This window comes from Oncorhynchus nerka, linkage group LG7, assembly GCF_034236695.1.
Source record: "Oncorhynchus nerka isolate Pitt River linkage group LG7, Oner_Uvic_2.0, whole genome shotgun sequence".
NCBI classification, from domain to species: domain Eukaryota; kingdom Metazoa; phylum Chordata; class Actinopteri; order Salmoniformes; family Salmonidae; genus Oncorhynchus; species Oncorhynchus nerka.
Window position 1 is genome coordinate 59,987,416 of NC_088402.1, and position 25,858 is coordinate 60,013,273.

Below are 25,858 nucleotides of genomic sequence, written 5' to 3' on the forward strand. Positions count from 1 at the left end.
AGTACATTGTGACATCTGCTGATGTAAAAAGGGATTTATAAATACATGTTATTTTATTTGACTACCAAGAAATGTATTGGCAAATTATAATAATCATGTATTGAAATGCATCCATCTATTATACGAACAATGCTTTACTCTACGCCATGGAATTTTGAGTCAAAAATAATATTTTTTAAAAGCCTCTTTATAAAGTAGGTTTTGTAGAATAAACTGCAAAGTAGTTAAAATGCTGTCAGTTCCACTTTAAGCATGGTATATTGGCCAATTTACCACACCTCTGGCCTTATTGCTTAAATATAAACCAACATGGTGGAGACAGCCACTGCTTTGATTTTCCTATTACTCATGACAGAGATGGATTGTCTGTGAAGAGAGAGACTTTGTTCATCTTCAGCTTGCTTGCCTGTCTCTCTGAGGAGCACTGAGGCTGTCTATCCAGACCCCATTTGCAAAGAGAAATTGATTGAATTACAAGCTGAGGAATTATGTAGTAATACGGGGTTGAAAGAAGAGGGGTCTGTCTGTCATTGAACGCTGCACCGGCATCAGTGTAAGAGTTGTATGAGAGGGATGATTATGGATTGTGAAGCTAAAGCCAGAGATTGTGTTGGCCGATCTTGAGGATTTGAATCTCATTATAAGAGGAGTCTATTGCTTTAGAGATCAACATAGCCTAAGCAAGTGCACGCACAAATACAAACACATGCTTAACACGTGTATGTGACCAATACAATTTGATTTGATGTGGACACTAATACAAACATGCATGCATACATGAAGGTTTAATAATCCATTTCATCAGCCTATAGTACTTCCCAGAATAACTCTGTGGATTTGATAAGTGGAAAACATGGCATTGTCCTTTATTGTCCTTTACCAGGAATCAATTTCAACCACAGCCAGCAACATCAATTAACAGGGGAGGATGATTCCTTTTCCCAGCTGTTTACTAATGGGTGTTGCAGTGCACCATCAAGCCCAGTAAATTATCTATGGCCTTCTCTCTGCTGTGTGTGTGTGTGTGTGTGTGTGTGTGTGTGTGTGTGTGTGTGTGTGTGTGTGTGTGTGTGTGTGTGTGTGTGTGTGTGTGTGTGTGTGTGTGTGTGTGTGTGTGTGTGTGTGTGTGTGTGTGTGTGTGTGTTGGTTCTTCTACCCTTGTGGGGACCTCAAATCCCCACAAGGATAGTAAAACAAGGAAGATTCTCCCTCGTGGGGACATTTCACGTCACCATGAGGACAAAAGCTATTTTAGGAGTAAGTTTTAGGGTTTGGGTTACAGGTTAAGGTTAGGGTTATGGTAAGGCTAAGGCTTAGGATTTTGAATGGAAATGGAAACATTTTAGGTTCCCAAATGGATAGAAGAACATCATGTGTGTGTGTGCGCGCGCATCTGACTCCTCAAGCCGCCAGGTCCTCTATGACCTTGTAATATTATGGTATAGTTCTATACATAGCAAGAGCTGAATTGATGTCTCCCCATTATGTACACTTCTATTCTTCTATTCTACTTGTTCTACTCTTTGTTATATTTTCCCTCCTCACCTCAGCAGAACACTTAGGTGATGTACCAAACTGCTGTGCATATTCCAGCCTTCAAAGCACACTTGTTCCAACTTCCACACCCAGGTCTTGTTTGGATTTATAACTCGACATCTCTAATAACAGCAGGCTGTCAAAACCTCTCTTATCTTATCTGGTAGAAAAAAGGCAGAGCGATTGAGAGTGACTGACACTGGCCCGTCTCCCTTTAAACTCTGACTGAACTTTTCTTGTTTTGGAGAAGTCGGAGCCTTTCCACTCATAAGAACTGTAGTTATCTCCTCTCGACTGACAGCTGATCTAGTATAACATGCAGCAGATATACAACAAGTACATTTGGGTTCTAAGTAGAACCATATAGGGTTCTTCGGTTTGTCCCCATAGGGGAACCTTTTTGGTGCTTGGTAGAACCCTTTGCAGTTCTTCATAGAACCCCCCTGTAAATAGTTCTAGTTAGAACCCTCTTTCAAGGGTTCTTCCTATAACCCTCTACAAAGGTTCTACCAAGATCCCTTTTATAAACTAAAGGTTATTTCTAGAACTCTCTATGATAACTCTCTACTCTCTCCACATCAGGCTTGCAAATCACGTTATTCTGGCTTATAGAGTGGGAAACACATGTTGCATCTCTTACTCCTCATTTGAGGGATAATTTGAGAGTTATTCTGCTTAGTTTGTTTGAGTTGTTTCTAAGAACCAACAATGTTTTTGGTCTTCACAGGGAAACCCAAATCTTAATGTGGGTCATCGAAAACAGATTTTGGGAGCCTCTGTATTAATGACTCCATATTGATGTGTAATTTGTTCTAGGCTAAGGGTATTTAAACAAGCATGGCGGTGACAAATTCAGCGGTTTCCCATGGCAAGGTCCAGGAACTGACCCAAGGGGAGAAAGGTCACGTGGCTTGGGGTCAAGTGGGCTCAACAGACGTCTGTTGGTTTCCCCACAGATGCATCGACCCCAGAGTAACGTACTTCTCTGTCAGCTAAACCTTGACAAAACGTGTATAACCCCAATTAAAATGGTTAAATGCTGTCAAATAATCAATCCAATTAAAGATGCATGCACACAAAGATCATACTGCATATCAGAATCAAAATACCATATGTCTTAACAAAAATATTACAAAGGCTAAAGCAGAATGGTATGGCTGTGGAACTGGAAGTCTAGGCTTGTTCCTACATGGGGCCTTGTCTGTGCAGCGTTGTTTATCTCCCAATCCATAACACGAAAGACGATGAGAAGACACGTTCTGAAGCCAAGAACAAGCTTCTATTAGTTATACAAGACAGTTGACACCTCAGGTTGGCACGTGTGTTCCCATATTTTGACTTGCGTCAGCTTTGTCCGAGCAACCGCCAATCTCCAGCGAAGACATTCAGGGAGAGAATACAAAGTGGAAAGACGAGATGAAAAGATTAGTCACCTCCCGTCAATATTGAACTTCAGCCCTTTTGACGGCATCATGTTCGGCACAGATATTTTGGTTTGATTTCATTTTGAGGGGAAGTGTTTCTCTGTTACTTTGTGCTACTAAGTTAATACTAAGTGAGATTGTCACCATTGGTAAAACAGTTTATCCCAGATCTCAAAAAGAAATGAACACCAGGATTGTGGGTTAGACTCCCAAGGCAACCTATGTACGCATACACGTATGCATGGATAAAAGCATCTGGTAAATGGCCCCAAATGGCAATTCCCCAATTAAATACTTGACTTCCTAGGACACATAGAATAAAATGAGGGTTGAGTACAGCCTCTCTTAACAGCAGTCTCTAACTACCTCATGCGAGTCGATTGCATTTTAAAGCAAGTCCTATTTACAACTTTTTAAACCACACTGTAGCTTTTAAACTACATGCAATTCAAAATATTTCACCTGAGAGATATACTGAACAAAAATATAAGTGCAACATGCAACAATTTCTAAGCTTTTACTAAGTTACAGTTCATATAAGGGAATCAGTCAATTTAAATTAATTCATTAAGCCATAATCTATGGATTTCACTTGACTGGGAACACAGATATGCATCTGTTGGTCACAGATACCTTTAAAAAAGGTAGGGATGTGGATCAGAAAACCAGCCAGTATCTGGTGTGACCACCATTTACCTCATGCAACGTGACACATCTCCTTCGCATAGAGTTCATTGGGCTGTTGATTGTTGCATGTTGAATGTTGTCCCACTCCTTTTCAATGGCTGTGCGAAGTTGCTGGATATTGTTGTCAATCCAGAGCATCCCAAACATGTTGAGACATTTTCAGCTTCCAGGAAATGTATACAGATCCTTGCGACATTGGGCCGTGCATTATCATGCTGAAACTTGAGGTGATGGCGGTGGATGAATGGCACGACATAGGGCCTCAGGATCTCCTCACGGTTTCTCTGTGCATTCAAATTACCATAGGTAAAATGCAATAGTGTTCATTGTATGTAGCTTATGCCTACCCATACCATAACCCCACCGCCACAATGCTGCACTCTCTTCACAACGTTGACATCAGCAAACTGCTCACTCACACAACGCCATACACGTGGTCTGCGGTTGTGAGGCCAGTTGGACGAACTGCCAAATTCTCTAAAGTTCCAACGGCTTATGGTATCGCGGGCTCCCTCAAAACTTGAGACATCTGTGGCATTGTGTTGTGTAAAAAAACTGCACATTTTAGAGTGGCCTTTAATTGAACCCTAGCACAAGGTGCACCTGTGTAATGATCATGCCGTTTAATCAGCTTCTTGATATGCCACACCTGTCAGGTTGGTGGATTATCTTGGCAAAGGAGAAATGCTCACTAACAAGGATGTAAACAAATTTGTGCACAAAAGTTTTGAGCTTTTTCTTCTGGAACATTTCTGGGATCTTTTATTTCAGCTCATGAAACATGGGACCAACACTGCATTTTGTGTTTATATTTTGTTTCAGTGTGGATGAGGTATATCATTAAATTGTCAAAGAAGAACTAGACCTTTTTTGTTGTTGATTGTTTTTACATAATTTCCTGTGTTCTATATTCTGTCTGTCATGTCTGGTTGGAGATAGACACTTCTTAATACAAGGCATACCACCCCACAGATGGTAGCACAGCTCTACGTTGGCTGAGATGAGAGCAGTCATGTTTGTGTGTGTATCAATGTGTGCATGTGGGAGTACTGTATGTAATATATTTGGATGTGTGTATCTGCATCCGTGTGTGTATGACTCCCGTCTCTGTCAGTGTGACACCGGAGCTTTGATAACACACACACACATCATCTCTCTAACCTCGCCCTTTCCCCCCATGTCCCCCTCGCCACCCCCTCTTCCCTCTCCCGCTCTCTCTCTTCTCAACCCATCCTCTTCATACAATATGTCATCCCACACGTCCATCCAAGCTGCTGGAGGCGTTATCCAATTTGTCTCCTGCTTCAGAGGGTCGGGCTCATGCCCACCGCTTTGAGGCCTCCCTCTCCTCCTCTTGTGGTGCCCCGTGCCCATCCCACCCGTCTTACCCTGTCACATGGCTCTGAGCAGGGCCAGTCTGTGCCAGCGGGCTGCCTGGCACCTGATTGCAGTGCTCTGCTGCCACCCAGCCCTGCCCAATCTGCATCTCTGTGCCACCCGCCGCCAGCTGGCCCACCAGCCTGCCCATGTCACTGATGGATAGGCAACCGTGATCCACACACACATTCACAGCCGGAGCGGACGGTTTAAACGTAACACATGGAGGAAGTGTGCATATTTGGTACAGCAGAAAGAGCAATAGGATATCTATGTATGTGTGTGTATGTCTTGGAAGACAACCAAAGCGTCAGGTCCGACCAAGCGGCAGATGGTAACTGACATAGACCCATCCACATTGGTATAACAGAACACCACTCCGACAGTCTTCTTACCTGATCAGACAAACACCCTCAAAATCTCGCTTTTCTATTGTCTGCACATCTATTATCTCACTGCTGAAGCCTACAGTATCTACCGAGGAACAGAATTAGAATGTAGAAGCTCCACAAACAAAATCAGAAAGACATGCTGTCCTCCCTTGTTATTGGTAAAGGTGAGAGTTTAGAATTTCTTTGTGGTATGATCTTGGACCCTCTGTAATCTTCTCACTTACCATTATTCACGATTCATTCAGGATGATCTGTAATCATGGTAGCATCCACATTAATATATTCTATTCTTATTTACAATCAAAGAAACACAATACATTATTTACTATTCATTTCTATTGGGCAAAAAATATATCTGAAACACAATCAAAACCAACTGGAAAAGAATCCAACAAGTTTGTCACAAGCTTGACGTAGTCATTGTGTGCTAGGAATATGGGACCAAATACTACCAAATACTTGACTATTTTATTTATAAGAATCTTTAGTGGTGTCAATAATTTTGACAATAATAAAATATATTACTTGTTAAACAAATTCTCTTTCTCTGAGAAATTGTATTGGTATAAATAATGCAATTCCCAAAATGTGAGCATACAATGTAGCTCAGAATTTGAATGATTTATTTTATACGTTCATAATTGCTCATCTTTATCAATGGTGTCACTCATTTCACGTACTGGTCCCTAATGGCATTTTTGGCTTGACCCCTGTCTTGTTCATGAGCCGTGCTCCTTAGACAGAGTTTAATTTAGGATCCTAGTCAGGGGGTACATGTGTAACCCAAGAGGTTGGGGTATTTTGGGCCGAGGAAGGCGAATGGAATTACTGCACCGCAATCAAGACGATACAATCGCCACATGAAATTTCTCCAGTTATAGTTCAGCTTACTGTTTCAGTTAGACAATTTTTTATATTTTTCCTTTTCTATCTAGCCAATTCAAACATTTGTAAAATACAGCGATACGGTTTAAATTTGAATATGTATGACAGTGAATCTTGTTCATGAAACCATCTCCCACACTTTTTTCATTCCAAATCTCCACCTCTCCTCTCTCTGTGCCTAATGCCTTGTCTGGAATGTTGCCCTTACGTCACCGTTCCGATGGTGTTGAGTCTAGCATGTGTGTGTGTGTGTGTGTGTGATTTCTGCTAAAGTTTGTGGACCTTCTATCTTCCCCTGTTATTGGTAATGGTGAGAGGTTAGCATGTCTTAGGCGGATGATATTTGACCCTCTGTAACTTTCTCAGGATTATCCGTAATCATAGTAACAGCTACATTCATGTCTTATATATAATAAAAGTGCTAATGCTAAACTTTATGAGTACTTTATTTATAAGAATCTCCAGGGGTGTCAATCATTTTGACCCTTACCTTTTTGAGAGAGAAAAATATTACTAGACAATCTCGAAACAAAATCTCTTTCTCTGAGCAATTGTATTAGTATAAAATAATATAACCACATTTTTAAAGAATACAATATGCAGTTGAAGTCGGAAGTTTACATACACCTTAGCCAAATACATTTAAACTCAGTTTTTCACAATTCCTGCCATTTAACCCTAGTAAAAATTCCCTGTCTTAGGTCAGTTAGGATCACCACTTTATTTTAAGAATAAGGATTGAGGTCAGGGTTTTGTGATGGCTACTCCAATACCTTGACATTGTTGTCCTTAAGCCATTTTGCCACAACTTTGGAAGTATGCTTGGGATCATTGTCCATTTGGAAGACCCATTTGCGACCAAGCTTTAACTTCCGGACTGATGTCTGAAATGTTGCCTCAATATATTCACATAATTTTCCTTCCTCATGATGCCATCTATTTTGGGAAGTGCACCAGTCCCTCCTGCAGCAAAGCACCCCCACAACATGATGCTGCCACCCCCGTGCTTCATGGTTGGGATGGTGTTCTTTGGGTTGTAAACCCCCCCTTTTCCTCCAAACACAACGATGGTCATTATGGCCAAACATCTTCTTCCTTGCTGAGCAGTCTTTCAGGTTATGTCGATATAGGACTCTTTTTACTGTGGATATAGATATAGATACTTTTGTACCTATTTCCTCCAGCATCTTCACAGGGTCCTTTGCTGTTGTTCTGGGGTTGATTTGTACATTTCGCACCAAAGTATGTTCATCTCAGAATGTGTCTCCTTCCTAAGCGGTATGACTGCTGCATGGTTCATTGGTGTTTATACTTGCGTACTATTGTTTGTACAGATGAATGTGGTACATTCAGGCATTTGGAAATTGCTCCCAAGGATGAACCAGACTTGTGGAGGTCTACAATTTTTTTTCTGAAGCCTTGGCTGATTTCTTTTGATTTTCCCATGATTGGGAAATACATCCACAGGTACACCTCCAATTGACTCAAATTATGTCAATTAGCCTATCAGAAGCTTCTAAAGCCATGACATAATTTTCTGGAATTTTCCAAGCTATTTAAAGGCACAGTCAACTTAGTGTATGTAAACTTCTGACCCACTGGAATTGTGATACAGTGAATTATAAGTGAAATAATCTGTCTGTAAACAATTGTTGGAAAAATGACTTGTGTCATGCACAAAGTAGATGTCCTAACCAACTTGCCAAAGCTATAGTTTGTTAACAAGAAATTTGTGGATTGGTTGAAAAACGAGTTTTAATGACTCCAACCTAAGTGTATGTAAACCTCTGACTTCAACTGTAGATCAATATTTTATTTTGTACAGTCATTATTAATCATCTTTATCAAGGGTGTCAATCATTTCAACCCCAGTATACTTCATAATAAACTGGACCGAATGTGGGAAAAACACACTGGCTTCATTCTTAGCTCATGTTCATTTGGCACCAAACTGATAAAAAAAACTTTTAAAAACTTGGAGACTACCTGTAATTGTCTAATAAGATATGCAAATGTTAGTTTTCTGTTGCAAACACTTTCTGTTGTGTGCCCCTAATGAACATTACCCAGGAAATGTTGCAATGTGACTATAGTGGAAAAAAGCAGGGGTACTGCTGACTCCTACCGCACAGCATTGCTTTGCTTCTCATGTAATTATAACCAATGACAGTGCAGGACTAGTGACCTGTCCAGGGTGTGTACATCAAGCTGCCTCACACAACAGAAACAGAAGATATGCTCCTGCCCCATGGGCCATTATAGCTCAGACAAGGTTTACTTATTGTGCAAGGACAATACATTTTTTACAAATCCCATAGGAAATCCCATACATGCATACAGTGACATTAAAGTCATCAAAATTGCTCTCTAAACACACACACACACACACACAGATGCCCTCTAGACTGTACAGCTCAGACTAGCAAATGTCCTGTTCCACCCAGAGACCTCAGTGAGCAGACAGAAATCACATCCGTTAAGCAACTGCCCCAGAAATGAGAATGGAACAGAGGAAAATGCCATTTCATCATCGGCCCGCTGCCACAGGAGATCTTCTCCCTGCACCTCATCTTGAATAATTGCTGTGGTGACAATATCCCCAGCCCTGCAGCAGACACACACACCATCAGCTCACATCATTCCCAAAACACTGGGGGGTTGGCTGCCACACACTTCCCTATATCTCCCATCTCAGCCCATTATTTCAGTAATGCCCATTCTCTTGGCTATGAGTAGCTTCTTTAGGAGAGTCTTATGGTGCAGAAGCAATAGCATTCAATTGGTGCTGTCCTGATATAGCCCTAAATAACATCCTGTCCTCTTTCCTTGTCCCCTTTCTTTGTCTCTTAAAGCTGTTTCAAGCCCTTTTAGATTGGTGATCATGAAGTTAGTAAAGACTAGGAGGGTAATTGAAGATTTTTGGCCAGGCCATTAGCCTCCATTTAAAGATGTTTGCTATCTAATAATTAATGTAGAAGCTTATTGTTTTAATCAGAGCAATTATTCACAATGAATTAATCCTTTCATCAAATGAATGAGGGTTTTAATGATTTGTTGCCAGTCGTTTAGCCGAGGATACAGTTGGGAAAAACATGGTCCGTTGAGTGATAGCATAGCCTAACAGTGCCATCCTCCTTCAAGCTACTTTCTCCAGGAAATAAAGGGACTTTTCACTTAGTGAGGGAATTTGCACTCACATTTCTTGACATAGAATTGTTTTAGAACAGGGCGTTCCTCTCCTCTCTCCCCCCCGCTAGGCAGTTGCAGTTAATGGCAGCGGAATATGTGCAACAACATCACTGATTACCGAGCACAGGCGGACTGCGCAAAGGCCATCTGTCCCAGACTAGGAGAAAGCCATCAGTGATCAGCTGTTACATCCGACAGCTGAAGGACAGAGGGCCAATCGACACACTGGAGACCTCTGGGCCTCATTAACGTAAATAATATGTTAATATAACCAACTCAAAACATCTGAGACCTGGAGGACCTTTACTCACTGAAGCCCCTCAAATACCGTCTCTGAATACACTGTAACAAACCCACAACACATGTCAGAGAAGGGTGGGCAGATGTGTGTGTGTGTGTGTGTGTGTGTGTGTGTGTGTGTGTGTGTGTGTGTGTGTGTGTGTGTGTGTGTGTGTGTGTGTGTGTGTGTGTGTGTGTGTGTGTGATCGCCCCACTGTGATTGGTTGTCTAATGAACCCACTGCAGGTGTGCCGTGGCCTTCTGGTGATTGGGCACTTTCTCCAGTCCTACTCAATAATCCATGGATTGGGGATGCGGAGAATTACTGGATGTGTCACACAGAGCAATGTACACATTCAATAACCAAGCATTTGCTTCACATACACCCATACACAAGCTTACCTTAAAATGTAAATGAAGATTCTCATGCAAGTCCTAAGAAAAACATAATCAACATATATTTTCTAATGCTTTTAATCCTACTATTTTGGACCGTTCCATTGAAACACAATTTCCGATAGGTAATCATTTCCTCTTTAGGTTCATTGTGTAATGTATGTTAATACAGTCAGCATCAGGAGAGTTATAATGCAGTCAACATCAGGAGATTTATATTGCAGTCAGCATCAGGAGAGTTGTAATGCAGTCAACATCATGAGAGTTATAATTCAGTCAGCATCAGGAGAGTTGTAATTCAGTCAACATCAGGAGAGTTATAATTCAGTCAGCATCAGGAGAGTTATAATTCAGTCAGCATCAGGAGAGTTATAATTCAGTCAGCATCAGGAGAGTTATAAATCAGTCAACATCAGGAGAGTTATAATTCAGTCAGCATCAGGAGAGTTGTAATGCAGTCAACATCAGGAGAGTTATAATGCAGTCAGCATCATGAGAGTTGTAATTCAGTCAACATCAGGAGAGTTATAATTCAGTCAGCATCAGGAGAGTTATAATGCAGTCAGCATCAGGAGAGTTATAATGCAGTCAGCATCAGGAGAGTTATAATGCAGTCAACATCAGGAGAGTTATAATGCAGTCAACATCAGGAGAGTTATAATGCAGTCAGCATCATGAGAGTTGTAATTCAGTCAACATCAGGAGAGTTATAATTCAGTCAGCATCAGGAGAGTTATAATGCAGTCAGCATCAGGAGAGTTATAATGCAGTCAACATCAGGAGAGTTATAATGCAGTCAGCATCATGAGAGTTGTAATTCAGTCAGCATCAGGAGAGTTATAATTCGGTCAGCATCAGGAGAGTTATAACGCAGTCAGCAGCAGGAGAGTTATAATTCAGTCAACATCAGGAGAGTTATAACGCAGTCAGCATCAGGAGAGTTATAATGCAGTCAGCATCAGGAGAGTTATAATGCAGTCAACATCAGGAGAGTTATAATGCAGTCAGCATCAGGAGAGTTATAATGCAGTCAACATCAGGAGAGTTATAATGCAGTCAACATCAGGAGAGTTGTAATTCAGTCAGCATCAGGAGAGTTATAATGCAGTCAGCATCATGAGAGTTGTAATTCAGTCAACATCAGGAGAGTTCTAATTCAGTCAGCATCAGGAGAGTTATAATGCAGTCAGCATCAGGAGAGTTATAATGCAGTCAGCATCAGGAGAGTTATAATGCAGTCAACATCAGGAGAGTTATAATGCAGTCAACATCAGGAGAGTTATAATGCAGTCAGCATCATGAGAGTTGTAATTCAGTCAACATCAGGAGAGTTATAATTCAGTCAGCATCAGGAGAGTTATAATGCAGTCAGCATCAGGAGAGTTATAATGCAGTCAGCATCAGGAGAGTTATAATGCAGTCAACATCAGGAGAGTTATAATGCAGTCAGCATCATGAGAGTTGTAATTCAGTCAACATCAGGAGAGTTATAATTCAGTCAGCATCAGGAGAGTTATAATGCAGTCAGCATCAGGAGAGTTATAATGCAGTCAACATCAGGAGAGTTATAATGCAGTCAGCATCATGAGAGTTATAATTCAGTCAGCATCAGGAGAGTTATAATGCAGTCAACATCAGGAGAGTTATAATTCAGTCAGCATCAGGAGAGTTGTAATTCAGTCAACATCAGGAGAGTTATAATTCAGTCAGCATCAGGAGAGTTATAATGCAGTCAACATCAGGAGAGTTATAATGCAGTCAGCATCATGAGAGTTGTAATTCAGTCAACATCAGGAGAGTTATAATTCAGTCAGCATCAGGAGAGTTATAATGCAGTCAGCATCAGGAGAGTTATAATGCAGTCAGCATCAGGAGAGTTATAATGCAGTCAACATCAGGAGAGTTATAATGCAGTCAACATCAGGAGAGTTATAATGCAGTCAGCATCATGAGAGTTGTAATTCAGTCAACATCAGGAGAGTTATAATGCAGTCAACATCAGGAGAGTTATAATTCAGTCAGCATCAGGAGAGTTATAATTCAGTCAGCATCAGGAGAGTTATAATGCAGTCAGCATCAGGAGAGTTATAATGCAGTCAGCATCAGGAGAGTTATAATTCAGTCAGCATCAGGAGAGTTATAATTCAGTCAGCATCAGGAGAGTTATAATGCAGTCCGCATCAGGAGAGTTATAATGCAGTCAGCATCAGGAGAGTTATAATTCAGTCAGCATCAGGAGAGTTATAATTCAGTCAACATCAGGAGAGTTATAACGCAGTCAGCATCAGGAGAGTTATAACGCAGTCAACATCAGGAGAGTTATAATGCAGTCAGCATCAGGAGAGTTATAATGCAGTCAACATCAGGAGAGTTATAATGCAGTCAGCATCAGGAGAGTTATAATGCAGTCAGCATCAGGAGAGTTATAACGCAGTCAGCAGCAGGAGAGTTATAATTCAGTCAACATCAGGAGAGTTATAACGCAGTCAGCATCAGGAGAGTTATAATGCAATCAGCATCAGGAGAGTTATAATGCAGTCAACATCAGGAGAGTTATAATGCAGTCAACATCAGGAGAGTTGTAATTCAGTCAGCATCAGGAGAGTTATAATGCAGTCAGCATCAGGAGAGTTATAATGCAGTCAGCATCAGGAGAGTTATAATGCAGTCAGCATCAGGAGAGTTATAATGCAGTCAACATCAGGAGAGTTATAATGCAGTCAACATCAGGAGAGTTATAATGCAGTCAGCATCATGAGAGTTGTAATTCAGTCAACATCAGGAGAGTTATAATTCAGTCAGCATCAGGAGAGTTATAATGCAGTCAACATCAGGAGAGTTATAATTCAGTCAGCATCAGGAGAGTTATAATTCAGTCAGCATCAGGAGAGTTATAATGCAGTCAGCATCAGGAGAGTTATAATGCAGTCAGCATCAGGAGAGTTATAATTCAGTCAGCATCAGGAGAGTTATAATTCAGTCAGCATCAGGAGAGTTATAATGCAGTCCGCATCAGGAGAGTTATAATGCAGTCAGCATCAGGAGAGTTATAATTCAGTCAGCATCAGGAGAGTTATAATGCAGTCAGCATCAGGAGAGTTATAATGCAGTCAGCATCAGGAGAGTTATAACGCAGTCAGCATCAGGAGAGTTATAATGCAGTCAGCATCAGGAGAGTTATAATGCAGTCAACATCAGGAGAGTTATAATGCAGTCAGCATCAGGAGAGTTATAATTCAGTCAACATCAGGAGAGTTATAACGCAGTCAGCATCAGGAGAGTTATAACGCAGTCAACATCAGGAGAGTTATAATGCAGTCAGCATCAGGAGAGTTATAATGCAGTCAACATCAGGAGAGTTGTAATTCAGTCAGCATCAGGAGAGTTATAATGCAGTCAGCATCAGGAGAGTTATAATGCAGTCAGCATCAGGAGAGTTATAATGCAGTCAACATCAGGAGAGTTGTAATTCAGTCAGCATCAGGAGAGTTATAATTCAGTCAGCATCAGGAGAGTTATAATGCAGTCCGCATCAGGAGAGTTATAATGCAGTCAGCATCAGGAGAGTTATAATTCAGCCCCATCAGGAGAGTTATAATGCAGTCAGCATCAGGAGAGTTATAATGCAGTCAGCATCAGGAGAGTTATAACGCAGTCAGCATTAGGAGAGTTATAATGCAGTCAGCATCAGGAGAGTTATAATGCAGTCAACATCAGGAGAGTTATAATGCAGTCAGCATCAGGAGAGTTATAATTCAGTCAACATCAGGAGAGTTATAACGCAGTCAGCATCAGGAGAGTTATAACGCAGTCAACATCAGGAGAGTTATAATGCAGTCAGCATCAGGAGAGTTATAATGCAGTCAGCATCAGGAGAGTTATAATGCAGTCAGCATCAGGAGAGTTATAATGCAGTCAGCATCAGGAGAGTTATAACGCAGTCAGCAGCAGGAGAGTTATAATTCAGTCAACATCAGGAGAGTTATAACGCAGTCAGCATCAGGAGAGTTATAATGCAGTCAACATCAGGAGAGTTATAATGCAGTCAACATCAGGAGAGTTGTAATTCAGTCAGCATCAGGAGAGTTATAATGCAGTCAGCATCAGGAGAGTTATAATGCAGTCAGCATCAGGAGAGTTATAATGCAGTCAACATCAGGAGAGTTGTAATTCAGTCAGCATCAGGAGAGTTATAATGCAGTCGGCATCAGGAGAGTTATAATGCAGTCAGCATCAGGAGAGTTATAATTTAGTCAGCATCAGGAGAGTTATAATGCAGTCAGCATCAGGAGAGTTATAACGCAGTCAGCAGCAGGAGAGTTATAATGCAGTCAGCATCAGACATTTACAGTTCTTGCATTTTCAATGGAGCTGTTGAGGGCTATTTTTTGTGAGCCTCCATCTGGTTTATACCAGTTTAAAGTAAATGGCTATAAAACGCACCATAAAATGTTCAAACCTAAAGAGGACAATATAAATGTCCTGTGCAAGTCACAAGTCACAAGTCACAAGTCACAGTCATTAATTTCATCAGCAACTATTTAGCCAAAAACATCCAAACTTCATCAATACCGGAACTAATTTGAGTCTGTGCTTTTTGAACAGAAGGAGCTTCTTCAATATACAGTAGGTAGTACAATAAAATATACAAATGCCAGCTACATCATTGCTTTCGTGCAGCTCCGTAAACGTTGGAGCCAATCAAGCACAAAGATTGCCAGCAGACAACAGTTCCCCTAGAGTAGTGGAATTGAACATCCTCTTACATATTGACAGTGCTGGACTATTACCAATAAATAATCAAATATATATTGTGCTTTATCATACTCTCAAAGTTCAGATGGGCGTCATGGCCAAACCTGTGCCTGGTATCAACTGTGGCATTCTGCACCTAACTCTGATAAGACTGTGATAAAGCCACGCTCGTTCCAAAGGCCATAGGGCAGTTTAGTTAAATGCCAGATAGGCTGGCCAAATTTTAGTCCAGTGGGCCGGTCTAAATTGGGGTTTTTGCAAGAAAGTATTATTATCTGGCTAATAATAGTGGCCTCTAGAAAGAAAAAAATGGGCCAGTGTTGCCTCAAGGGAAGGAATGGGCCAGTGTTGGGGCCTCAAGGGAAGGAACGGCCAATGTTGGGGTCTCAAGGGAAGGAACGGGCCAGTGTTGGGGGCTCAAGGGAAGGAATTGGCCAGTGTTGGGGCCTCAAAAGTAACGGGCCAGTGTTGGGGCCTCAAGGGAAGGAACGGGCCAGTGTTGGGGCCTCAAGGGAAGGAACGGGCCAATGTTGGGGTCTCAAGGGAAGGAACGGGCCAGTGTTGGGGTCTCAAGGGAAGGAACGGGCCAGTGTTGGGGTCTCAAGGGAAGGAACGGGCCAGTGTTGGGGTCTCAAGGGAAGGAACGGGCCAGTGTTGGGGTCTCAAGGGAAGGAATGGGCCAGTGTTGGGGTCTCAAGGGAAGGAATGGGCCAGTGTTGGGGTCTCAAGGGAAGGAACGGGCCAGTGTTGGGGTCTCAAGGGAAGGAATGGGCCAGTGTTGGGGCCTCAAAAGTAACGGGCCAGTGTTGGGGCCTCAAGGGAAGGAACGGGCCAGTGTTGGGGCCTCAAGGGAAGGAACGGGCCAATGTTGGGGTCTCAAGGGAAGGAACGGGCCAGTGTTGGGGTCTCAAGGGAAGGAATGGGCCAGTGTTGGGGTCTCAAGGGAAGGAACGGGCCAGTGTTGGGGTCTCAAGGGAAGGAACGGGCCAGTGTTGGGGTCTCAAGGGAAGGAATGGGCCAGTGTTGGGGTCTCAAGGGAAGGAACGGGCCAGTGTTGGGGTCTCAAGGGAAGGAACGGGCCAGTGTTGGGGTCTCAAGGGAAGGAACGAGCCAGTGTTGGGGTCTCAAGGGAAGGAATGGGCCAGTGTTGGGGTCTCAAGGGAAGGACTGGGCCAGTGTTGGGGTCTCAAGGAATGGGCCAAGTCTCAAGGGAAGGACTGGGCCAGTGTTGGGGTCTCAAGGGAAGGAACGGGCCAGTGTTGGGGTCTCAAGGGAAGGAATGGGCCAGTGTTGGGGTCTCAAGGGAAGGAACGGGCCAGTGTTGGGGTCTCAAGGGAAGGAATGGGCCAGTGTTGGGGTCTCAAGGGAAGGAATGGGCCAGTGTGTTCGAAATGCCTTGGCCGATTTCTGGTCCCAGTTCATCCCGGCCTCATTCTCTCTGCTGCAGTCAATACCTATGTGGAAAATGCTGTGCGTACTACAGTGCTAAACTGACGAGCACCTGTTTTCACAGCGCCAGTTAAACATTAAAGGTCAACTAATGATGAGGTCCTAAAAATTTGTAAAAATAACATGTTTCCTGATTTTAAATACATGTCTATAATTTACCAGTGTAAAAGACATGGATACGGATTTGAACTGTACAGTTACAAAACCGTAGCATATTATGTAACTGTATTAAGTACTGAACGAGTAAAATCATTAAACACCATTTAAAGTACATTAGAGAATCTGAGTTTACGGTTGTAATAATGTTTTGAGTGCTTCCGGGTTGGAGCGATCTGGTCGCATCCGCGCTTCGGTCTGCAGGTTGTATAACTTTTTCATTACATTTCATTACATTTCATTATAGTACAACGGTCTGATTTGTCTAATCTTAGCAATTTCCTCTTAGCTAGCTACATAGTCGTCGTTGTATCAAAGATAATTGCGTAATTATCGTATTTCGTCGTCTCCTATCTGTCCAACACGTTCACCGTCTACCGTAGCACTGTAGTACTATCACACTCAACTGAACGTCTTGATTAGTGTAGTGTTAGCTAGCTACATAGCTAGCTACATAGTTGTCTTTGCTGTCTTCGTATCCAAGATAATTGTGTAGCTTAGAGTGTGGAGTCTTAGAGTGATAATTGCGTTATTATTGTATTTCGTCGCCCTCCTATCTGCCTAGCAGCTAGCATACGTTCACCGGCTACCGTAGCACTGTAGTAACTATCACACTCAACCGAACGACTTGATTAGTGTAGTATTAGATAGCTACATAGTTGTCTTTGCTGTCTTCGTATCCAAGATAATTGTGTAGTTTAGAGTGTGTAGTCTTAGAGTGATTATCTTAATTCACCGAGGTTAGCTAGCCAGCTATTTTGTCGTCCTTAACGTAGGAGACACTCCTAGCTAGCCAACAGCCAGCCAACGTCTACTGAATAGAACTTTCGCATTCCGGTCGCATTCCGCGTCGCTCCACAGGTAGTATCACTTTTTCACTTCATTTCATTACAGTCCCAACGGTGTGATTTGTTTGATCGTAGCTAGCTACATAGCTAGCTACATAGCCGTCTTTGTTTCAAAGATAATTGTGTAGTCTAGAGCGATTTTCTAGGTTAGCTAGCCAGCTATTGTCGTTCTCCTACGCAACGTAACGTAACCAACACTGCTAGCTAGCCAGCTAGCTCCCGATAAGCAGCATTGTAGAAACTTCACACTCAACGGTACGACTTGATTAGGGTAGTGTCAACAACGCAGCTAGCCTACCCCAGCAGTACTCTATCATTTTAATCATTTTAGTCAATTAGATTCTTGCTACGTAAGCTTAACTTTCTGAACATTCGAGACATGTAGTCCACTTGTCATTCCAATCTCCTCTGCATTAGCGTAGCCTCTTCTCTAGCCTGTCAACTATGTGTCTGTCTATCCCTGTTCTCTCCTCTCTGCACAGACCATACAAACGCTCCACACCGCATGGCCGCAGCCACCCTAATCTGGTGGTCCCAGCGCGCACGACCCACGTGGAGTTCCAGGTCTCCGGTAGCCTCTGGAACTGCCGATCTGCGGCCAACAAGGCAGAGTTCATCTCAGCCTATGTCTCCCTCCAGTCCCTCGACTTCTTGGCTCTGACGGAAACATGGATCACCACAGACAACACCGCTACTCCTACTGCTCTCTCTTCGTCCGCCCACGTGCTCTCGCACACCCCGAGAGCTTCTGGTCAGCGGGGTGGTGGCACCGGGATCCTCATCTCTCCCAAGTGGTCATTCTCTCTTTCTCCCCTTACCCATCTGTCTATCGCCTCCTTTGAATTCCATGCTGTCACAGTTACCAGCCCTTTCAAGCTTAACATCCTTATCATTTATCGCCCTCCAGGTTCCCTCGGAGAGTTCATCAATGAGCTTGATGCCTTGATAAGCTCCTTTCCTGAGGACGGCTCACCTCTCACAGTTCTGGGCGACTTTAACCTCCCCACGTCTACCTTTGACTCATTCCTCTCTGCCTCCTTCTTTCCACTCCTCTCCTCTTTTGACCTCACCCTCTCACCTTCCCCCTACTCACAAGGCAGGCAATACGCTCGACCTCATCTTTACTAGATGCTGTTCCTCCACTAACCTCATTGCAACTCCCCTCCAAGTCTCCGACCACTACCTTGTATCCTTTTCCCTCTCGCTCTCATCCAACACTTCCCACACTGCCCCTACTCGGATGGTATCGCGCCGTCCCAACCTTCGCTCTCTCCCCCCGCTACTCTCTCCTCTTCCATCCTATCATCTCTTCCTCTGCTCAAACCTTCTCCAACCTATCTCCTGATTCTGCCTCCTCAACCCTCCTCTCCTCCCTTTCTGCATCCTTTGACTCTCTATGTCCCCTATCCTCCAGGCCGGCTCGGTCCTCCCCTCCCGCTCCGTGGCTCGACGACTCATTGCGAGCTCACAGAACAGGGCTCCGGGCAGCCGAGCGGAAATGGAGGAAAACTCGCCTCCCTGCAGACCTGGCATCCTTTCACTCCCTCCTCTCTACATTTTCCTCCTCTGTCTCTGCTGCTAAAGCCACTTTCTACCACTCTAAATTCCAAGCATCTGCCTCTAACCCTAGGAAGCTCTTTGCCACCTTCTCCTCCCTCTTGAATCCTCCTCCCCCTCCCCCTCCTCCCTCTCTGCAGATGACTTCGTCAACCATTTTGAAAAGAAGGTCGACGACATCCGATCCTCGTTTGCTAAGTCAAACGACACCGCTGGTTCTGCTCACACTGCCCTACCCTGTGCTCTGACCTCTTTCTCCCCTCTCTCTCCAGATGACATCTCGCGTCTTGTGACGGCCGGCCGCCCAACAACCTGCCCGCTTGACCCTATCCCCTCCTCTCTTCTCCAGACCATCTCCGGTGACCTTCTCCCTTACCTCACCTCGCTCATCAACTCATCCCTGACCGCTGGCTACGTCCCTCCCGTCTTCAAGAGAGCGAGAGTTGCACCCCTTCTGAAAAAACCTACACTCGATCCCTCCGATGTCAACAACTACAGACCAGTATCCCTTCTTTCTTTTCTCTCCAAAACTCTTGAACGTGCCGTCCTTGGCCAGCTCTCCCGCTATCTCTCTCAGAATGACCTTCTTGATCCAAATCAGTCAGGTTTCAAGACTAGTCATTCAACTGAGACTGCTCTTCTCTGTATCACGGAGGCGCTCCGCACTGCTAAAGCTAACTCTCTCTCCTCTGCTCTCATCCTTCTAGACCTATCGGCTGCCTTCGATACTGTGAACCATCAGATCCTCCTCTCCACCCTCTCCGAGTTGGGCATCTCCGGCGCGGCCCACGCTTGGATTGCGTCCTACCTGACAGGTCGCTCCTACCAGGTGGCGTGGCGAGAATCCGTCTCCTCACCACGTGCTCTCACCACTGGTGTCCCCAGGGCTCTGTTCTAGGCCCTCTCCTATTCTCGCTATACACCAAGTCACTTGGCTCTGTCATAACCTCACATGGTCTCTCCTATCATTGCTATGCAGACGACACACAATTAATCTTCTCCTTTCCCCCTTCTGACGACCAGGTGGCGAATCGCATCTCTGCATGTCTGGCAGACATATCAGTGTGGATGACGGATCATCACCTCAAGCTGAACCTCGGCAAGACGGAGCTGCTCTTCCTCCCGGGAAGGACTGCCCGTTCCATGATCTCGCCATCACGGTTGACAACTCCATTGTGTCCTCGTCCCAGAGCGCTAAGAACCTTGGCGTGATCCTGGACAACACCCTGTCGTTCTCAAATAACATCAAGGCGGTGGCCCGTTCCTGTAGGTTCATGCTCTACAACATCCGCAGAGTACGACCCTGCCTCACACAGGAAGCGGCGCAGGTCCTAATCCAGGCACTTGTCATCTCCCGTCTGGATTACTGCAACTCGCTGTTGGCTGGGCTCCCTGCCTGTGCCATTAAACCCCTACAACTCATCCAGAACGCCGCAGCCCGTCTGGTGTTCAACCTTCCCAAGTTCTCTCACGTCACCCCGCTCCTCCGCTCTCTCCACTGGCTTCCAGTTGAAGCTCGCATCCGCTACAAGACCATGGTGCTTGCCTACGGAGCTGTGAGGGGAACGGCACCTCACTACCTCCAGGCTCTGATCAGGCCCTACACCCAAACAAGGGCACTGCGTTCATCCACCTCTGGCCTGCTCGCCTCCCTACCACTGAGGAAGTACAGTTCCCGCTCAGCCCAGTCAAAACTGTTCGCTGCTCTGGCCCCCAATGGTGGAACAAACTCCCTCACGACGCCAGGACAGCGGAGTCAATCACCACCTTCCGGAGACACCTGAAACCCCACCTCTTTAAGGAATACCTAGGATAGGATAAAGTAATCCTTCTCCCCTCCCCCCCCTTAAAAGACCTAGATGCACTATTGTAAAGTGGCTGTTCCACTGGATGTCATAAGGTGAAAGCACCAATTTGTAAGTCGCTCTGGATAAGAGCGTCTGCTAAATGACTTAAATGTAAATGTAATGTAATGTTTTAAAAATACTTTCCAGACATCACTGTTGCCAGTTAATGTGTGTCTCTAACTCATCCGATGCAAACACAGTCCCCTCAATAGGAAATACTGCTGACATTTAAAACAGCCATGACAAAAGACATTTCAAAAATTGCATTTGCAATTGAAGAGGATTCCAGAGCGGTGGAGAAAAACTATCTGACGTTTTGAAAGAGGCAGGATTTAAAAGCCTCATTCCAAATTACTTTTTCGATGAGGATGCATCCTTGTCTGGAATGTGTTAAAATATATTTCAAGATAACGAGTGCCAGCGTATAAAGATATGTAGTTACTATGTATTCCATTGAGTATATACTGTTTATTATAAACCGGGTAGTTCAAGCCCTGAATACTGATTGGCTGAAAGCCATGGTATATCAGACCGTATACTATACCATGAGTAAATGTATTTTTACTGTTTTAATTATAACCAGTTTATAATAGCAATACGGCTCCTCTGGGGTTTGTGGTATATGGCCAGCTAACGGCTGTATCCAGGCACTCCACGTTGCATCGTCCTATAAACAGCTCTTAGCCGTAGTATATTGGCCATATACCACACCCCCTCGCGTCTTATTGCTTAATTATACACGTATAGAGGGATCGCAGATGCTATTACTTCTAAATGTGTACACAGGTGCACAAAATATCAAAATAGACATCTCCACTCTTCTCCTCAATGTTTATGCTGTGGACTCTCTCCAGGATGTGTTGCTTTTCACAGAATGAAGCCCTGCTGTGAATAGCGGTGCTCTGTACTCGCATAGAAACCACACTTACTCAGAGAGCAACATAATCTCAGTGAAACAGCATGTTAGCCAACGCTACTGGACACCAATATTGGTGTGTGCGTGTGTGTACATGTGTGTGTGTGTGTGTGTGCATGCGTGTGTGTGTGCATGCGTATGTGTGCGTGTGTGCATGCGTATGTGTGCTTTAGAGTATGAAAGGTAAGAAGACGTCAAACAAGCTGCACAGTCAGTCAAGAAACAACCAATTAAAACCTCTTTCAATCAATCACCCTTCTCCCTCTGATGTATCTGTCAGGTTAATTACAGTATAGCAGCTAATGCTAACACCGTTAGCAAATACAATGACTTTTTTCACTAAATTTCCTATAGCCTGTTGCTGCCTACGCTTCATGTTTCACTAAGCACAGCGGGGCCAGCTATCATTAGAATCATGTTAAATAACCAATGAACAATGAAAAGAAAGCCTTTTCGTGAGCAGAATAGTAGCTCTATAGTATTAGCATTAGCATCCACCATTGATCCTCTACAGAGACACCCACTCCTCTACACTAAATGATTTAATAGGCCTGATTCTGCTTTGATCACCTTCTAGGAAGATGAAAATGTCTTTGCACTGTTTCTTTATTTATCTTCAAGATATGCTCTACTCCGTTCCTCAAGATGACTAATTGCCGTGGCAACATGTACAAGTATTTAATGAGTTCCGATTCACATTAAGAAATAGTTGGCAAGATATTTTTTCAAAGCAGGCTGGCTATGAATCACAAGGAAGTCCATCGTCACAGCCTATCAGAGCAAAGGCTCGAACAACACTGAGATGGTGTCATACGGTCGAGTGAATATTTATTCAGTCCGCATTTATTCGGGGGGTTTAGTCAAAAATACCATGCTTGAAAATGCTTGAAAAGCTACAATCAAGGCAGATATACAAGAAGTTCTGAGAAACGTTTCTGAAAGAAACTTTGACAAGAAGTTTAGGTACAATCATGTGTGCGGGAGTTCTATATATTTTTGTTTTATTGTACCCCAGAGAACCTCCAGCAGGTTTTTCAGAGAGTAGGCGTGGCAGAGTATAGTGAACCAGGGCAAGGTGCCCGTGAATGCTCTTCCAGCTACTAAGCAGCCAGGCAGCCGACCCGAATTAGTCCAATGACGTCTTGAGGGAGGCAACCCCCCCCGGTGTGTGAGTGAGTGAGTGAGTGTGTGTGTGTGTGCGCATGCATGTGCATGTGTCTGCATCCGTGCACATGTTTGTGCATATATACATACAGATCTTAACACATATTAGGTTGGGTTGGCGCTCCCCCTTGGGTTGTGCCGTGGCGGAGAACTTTGTGGGCTATACTCGGCCTTGTCTCAGGATGGTAAGTTGGTGGTTGAAATTATCCCTCTAGTGGTGTGGGGGCTGTGCTCTGGCAAAGTGGGTGGGGTTATATCCTGCCCGTTTGGCCCTGTCCGGGAGTATCATCGGATGGGGCCACAATGTCTCCTGACCCCTCCTGTCTCAGCCTCCAGTATTTATGCTGCAGTAGTTTATGTGTCGGGGGGCTAGGGTCAGTCTTTTATATCTGGAGTATTTCTCCTGTCTTATCCAGTGTCCTGTGTGAATTTAAGTATGCTCTCTCTAATTCTCTCTTTCTTTCATTCTCTCTCTCAGTGGACCTGAGCCCTAGAACCATGCCTCAGGACTACCTGGCATGATGACTCCTTGCTGTCCCCAGTCCACCTGGCCGTGCTGCTGCTCCAGTTTCAACTGTTCTGCCTGCGGCTATGGAACCCTGACCTGTTCACCGGACGTGCTACCTGTCCCAGACCTGCTGTTTTCAACACTATAGAGACAGCAGGAGCGGTAGAGATTCTCTCAATGATCGGCTATGAAAAGCCAACTGACATTTACTCTTGAGGTGCTGACTTGTTGCACCCTCGACAACTACTGTGATTATTATTATTTGACCATGCTGGTCATTTATGAACATTTGAACATCTTGGCCATGTTTCTGTTATAATCTCCACCCGGCACAGCCAGAAGAGGACTGGCCACCCCTCATAGCCTGGTTTTGGCCTTTCTAGGGAGTTTTTCAGAGCAACCATGCTTCTACACCTGCATTGCTTGCTGTTTGGTGTTTTAGGCCGGGTTTCTGTACAGCACTTTGATATATCAGCTGATGTAAGCTATATAAATACATTTGATTTGATTAAGTCCTTATGATTCCAGGTTCATTATATGTATCACTACACTCACCGTTGTTCGGCATAGAATATCCACATTTGTATGATACTGTATGTGTATGGAATTGGAGGACCCATGCAAAGGTGGCAGTGTGCAGTAGTGAATCCCCAGGCGCTAGCCGGCTAGCAGGGTTGTCACAGTGAACCAACAGTCTCCCCGACACACTTCCTTCCCCACTGCGATAACTAGTGATGAATTAAACCCCCTGGCATTGTTCTTTTTACACAACTCACCAACCAATGTTCATAACTCAGGCTGGGAAGAGAGGATTATAGGAAGAATGGAGGAGAACAAGACAGGGCAAGGGAAGAGTTAAGATACAGAGACACCAGTCCATGTACACAATACTATCGCCCCCTTCAACAGTAATACTCAATCAAATGAACTAAAACCATTTAATTGTCCTGCACATGGAGACGTTTTTAACTGCTATACAAGATTTTAACAGGAATTCCGAAAGGTATTGTTTAATTGTGAGTAAAATCCCCAGTAATCATATTTCTGTTAACTAAATGAGCATGCTTGTGGTCTCTCAGCTGAGCAGTGAAGAGACATTCCCATTCAAGTCAATTGGAGTCCATTTCTATGGCGAGGCCTCTGAGGGAGGGTGACATCACCATTTCAACTCGCCCGGCGGAATGCTTGTTGTCACTTTCAGAGGCACCTTTCTCACACACACACACACACACACACACACACACACACACACACACACACACACACACGCATGAATTCCTCTCCCTCCCACACACACAGATCCACCTCACACACACGAGCTGGCAGAAATAACTGAATTACAAAGTGGCAGCAGAGTCCATTCAAAACAATGCTGACACACGACCAAAGCATTCCAGGCTGGCGCAGAGGAGTCTGTGTCAACGGGTGTGTGCCTCGCCACTGCCAGAGTGTACACACGCACACACACACACACACACACACACACACACACACACACACACACAGACACACACACCACCCACACACGGTGAGTAAACTTTGATCAAAACTTCAGGCAATGAAAAATAAAGACTTGTTCCATTGAATAGCCAAAATATTAATGCAGGACAATGAAGACAAATTTTCACCATGTAACAGACTTTGTCTTTCAGTTCACTAAGATTTTGGGAACTGGCTGTGACTGCGAGTGGAAAGTCTGACCTACAGAACACTGCCAAAAGCATGATGGAACATATTCATTCAGGGAGAGTTCATTGCTACTGTAGCTTCCAGGCAAGGAAACAGCAGGAGCGTGTGTGTTCGAGGGGTGGATGGGGACATAGCAACGCACCCACATGCTCTCAACACAGCCACACCGTAAACAAAGCCAAGATAGGGCAAACACACACACATTCTGCAGCATGGGCAGCCATTCAAACAGTACTTGGAAACAATAACCCTCAGCAACCCCCCCCCCCCCCCTTGCACCAGAGTGAGAGATCCATTGCCAAGCTTGGGGAATGTATTGAACCAGCTAGAGTGCCACCACTACCCCTCCAAAGTGCACCACTCCTGCTCTCCAGGGTTCAAATGGAGGGGTTAATTATTTAACACTGAGGGGACCTACTGAAGCACAGAGGGAGATGTGAGTGGACATCAAACAGTGGATGGACCCCCGCTCCTCTCTCTGGTCCATCCCATTTGTAGCCAACTGTCACCCATCCTTCTCCCCCTCAAACACCAACATTACACACACATACTATAAATCCTCAAAGGCACAGACACTCTCTCTTAAACTGCGAGTCAAGGCTTTTTCACCCATATAAGCACATAAGCACACACACACACAAACACACACACGTGAAGCAGCATACACATGAGACAATTACACACATACTCATTCTCTTCCTTCTCTCACACACTCTCTCTCTCGGTCCGTCTCTGTTACCATGGTGGTGGTGGTGGTGGCGGATGTGTTGTTGGTGGTGGTTCTCTATTGGGGGGTCACGCTCC

The 25,858-nt window shown here is 44.2% G+C and overlaps 1 protein-coding gene across 2 annotated transcripts in view; it reads right to left on the reverse strand.

Annotated features, from left to right (window-relative positions):
• LOC115132090 (kazrin) overlaps positions 1–25,858 on the reverse strand; it is a 234,991-nt gene that overhangs the window by 208,539 nt on the left and 594 nt on the right. For both annotated transcript variants that reach the window (XM_029664331.2, XM_029664330.2), the window contains exon 1: positions 25,794–25,858. This exon is cut by the window's right edge and continues 594 nt beyond it. In XM_029664331.2, coding sequence (XP_029520191.1) covers positions 25,794–25,858 — 65 coding nt within the window. The remainder of the gene's footprint in view (positions 1–25,793) is intronic.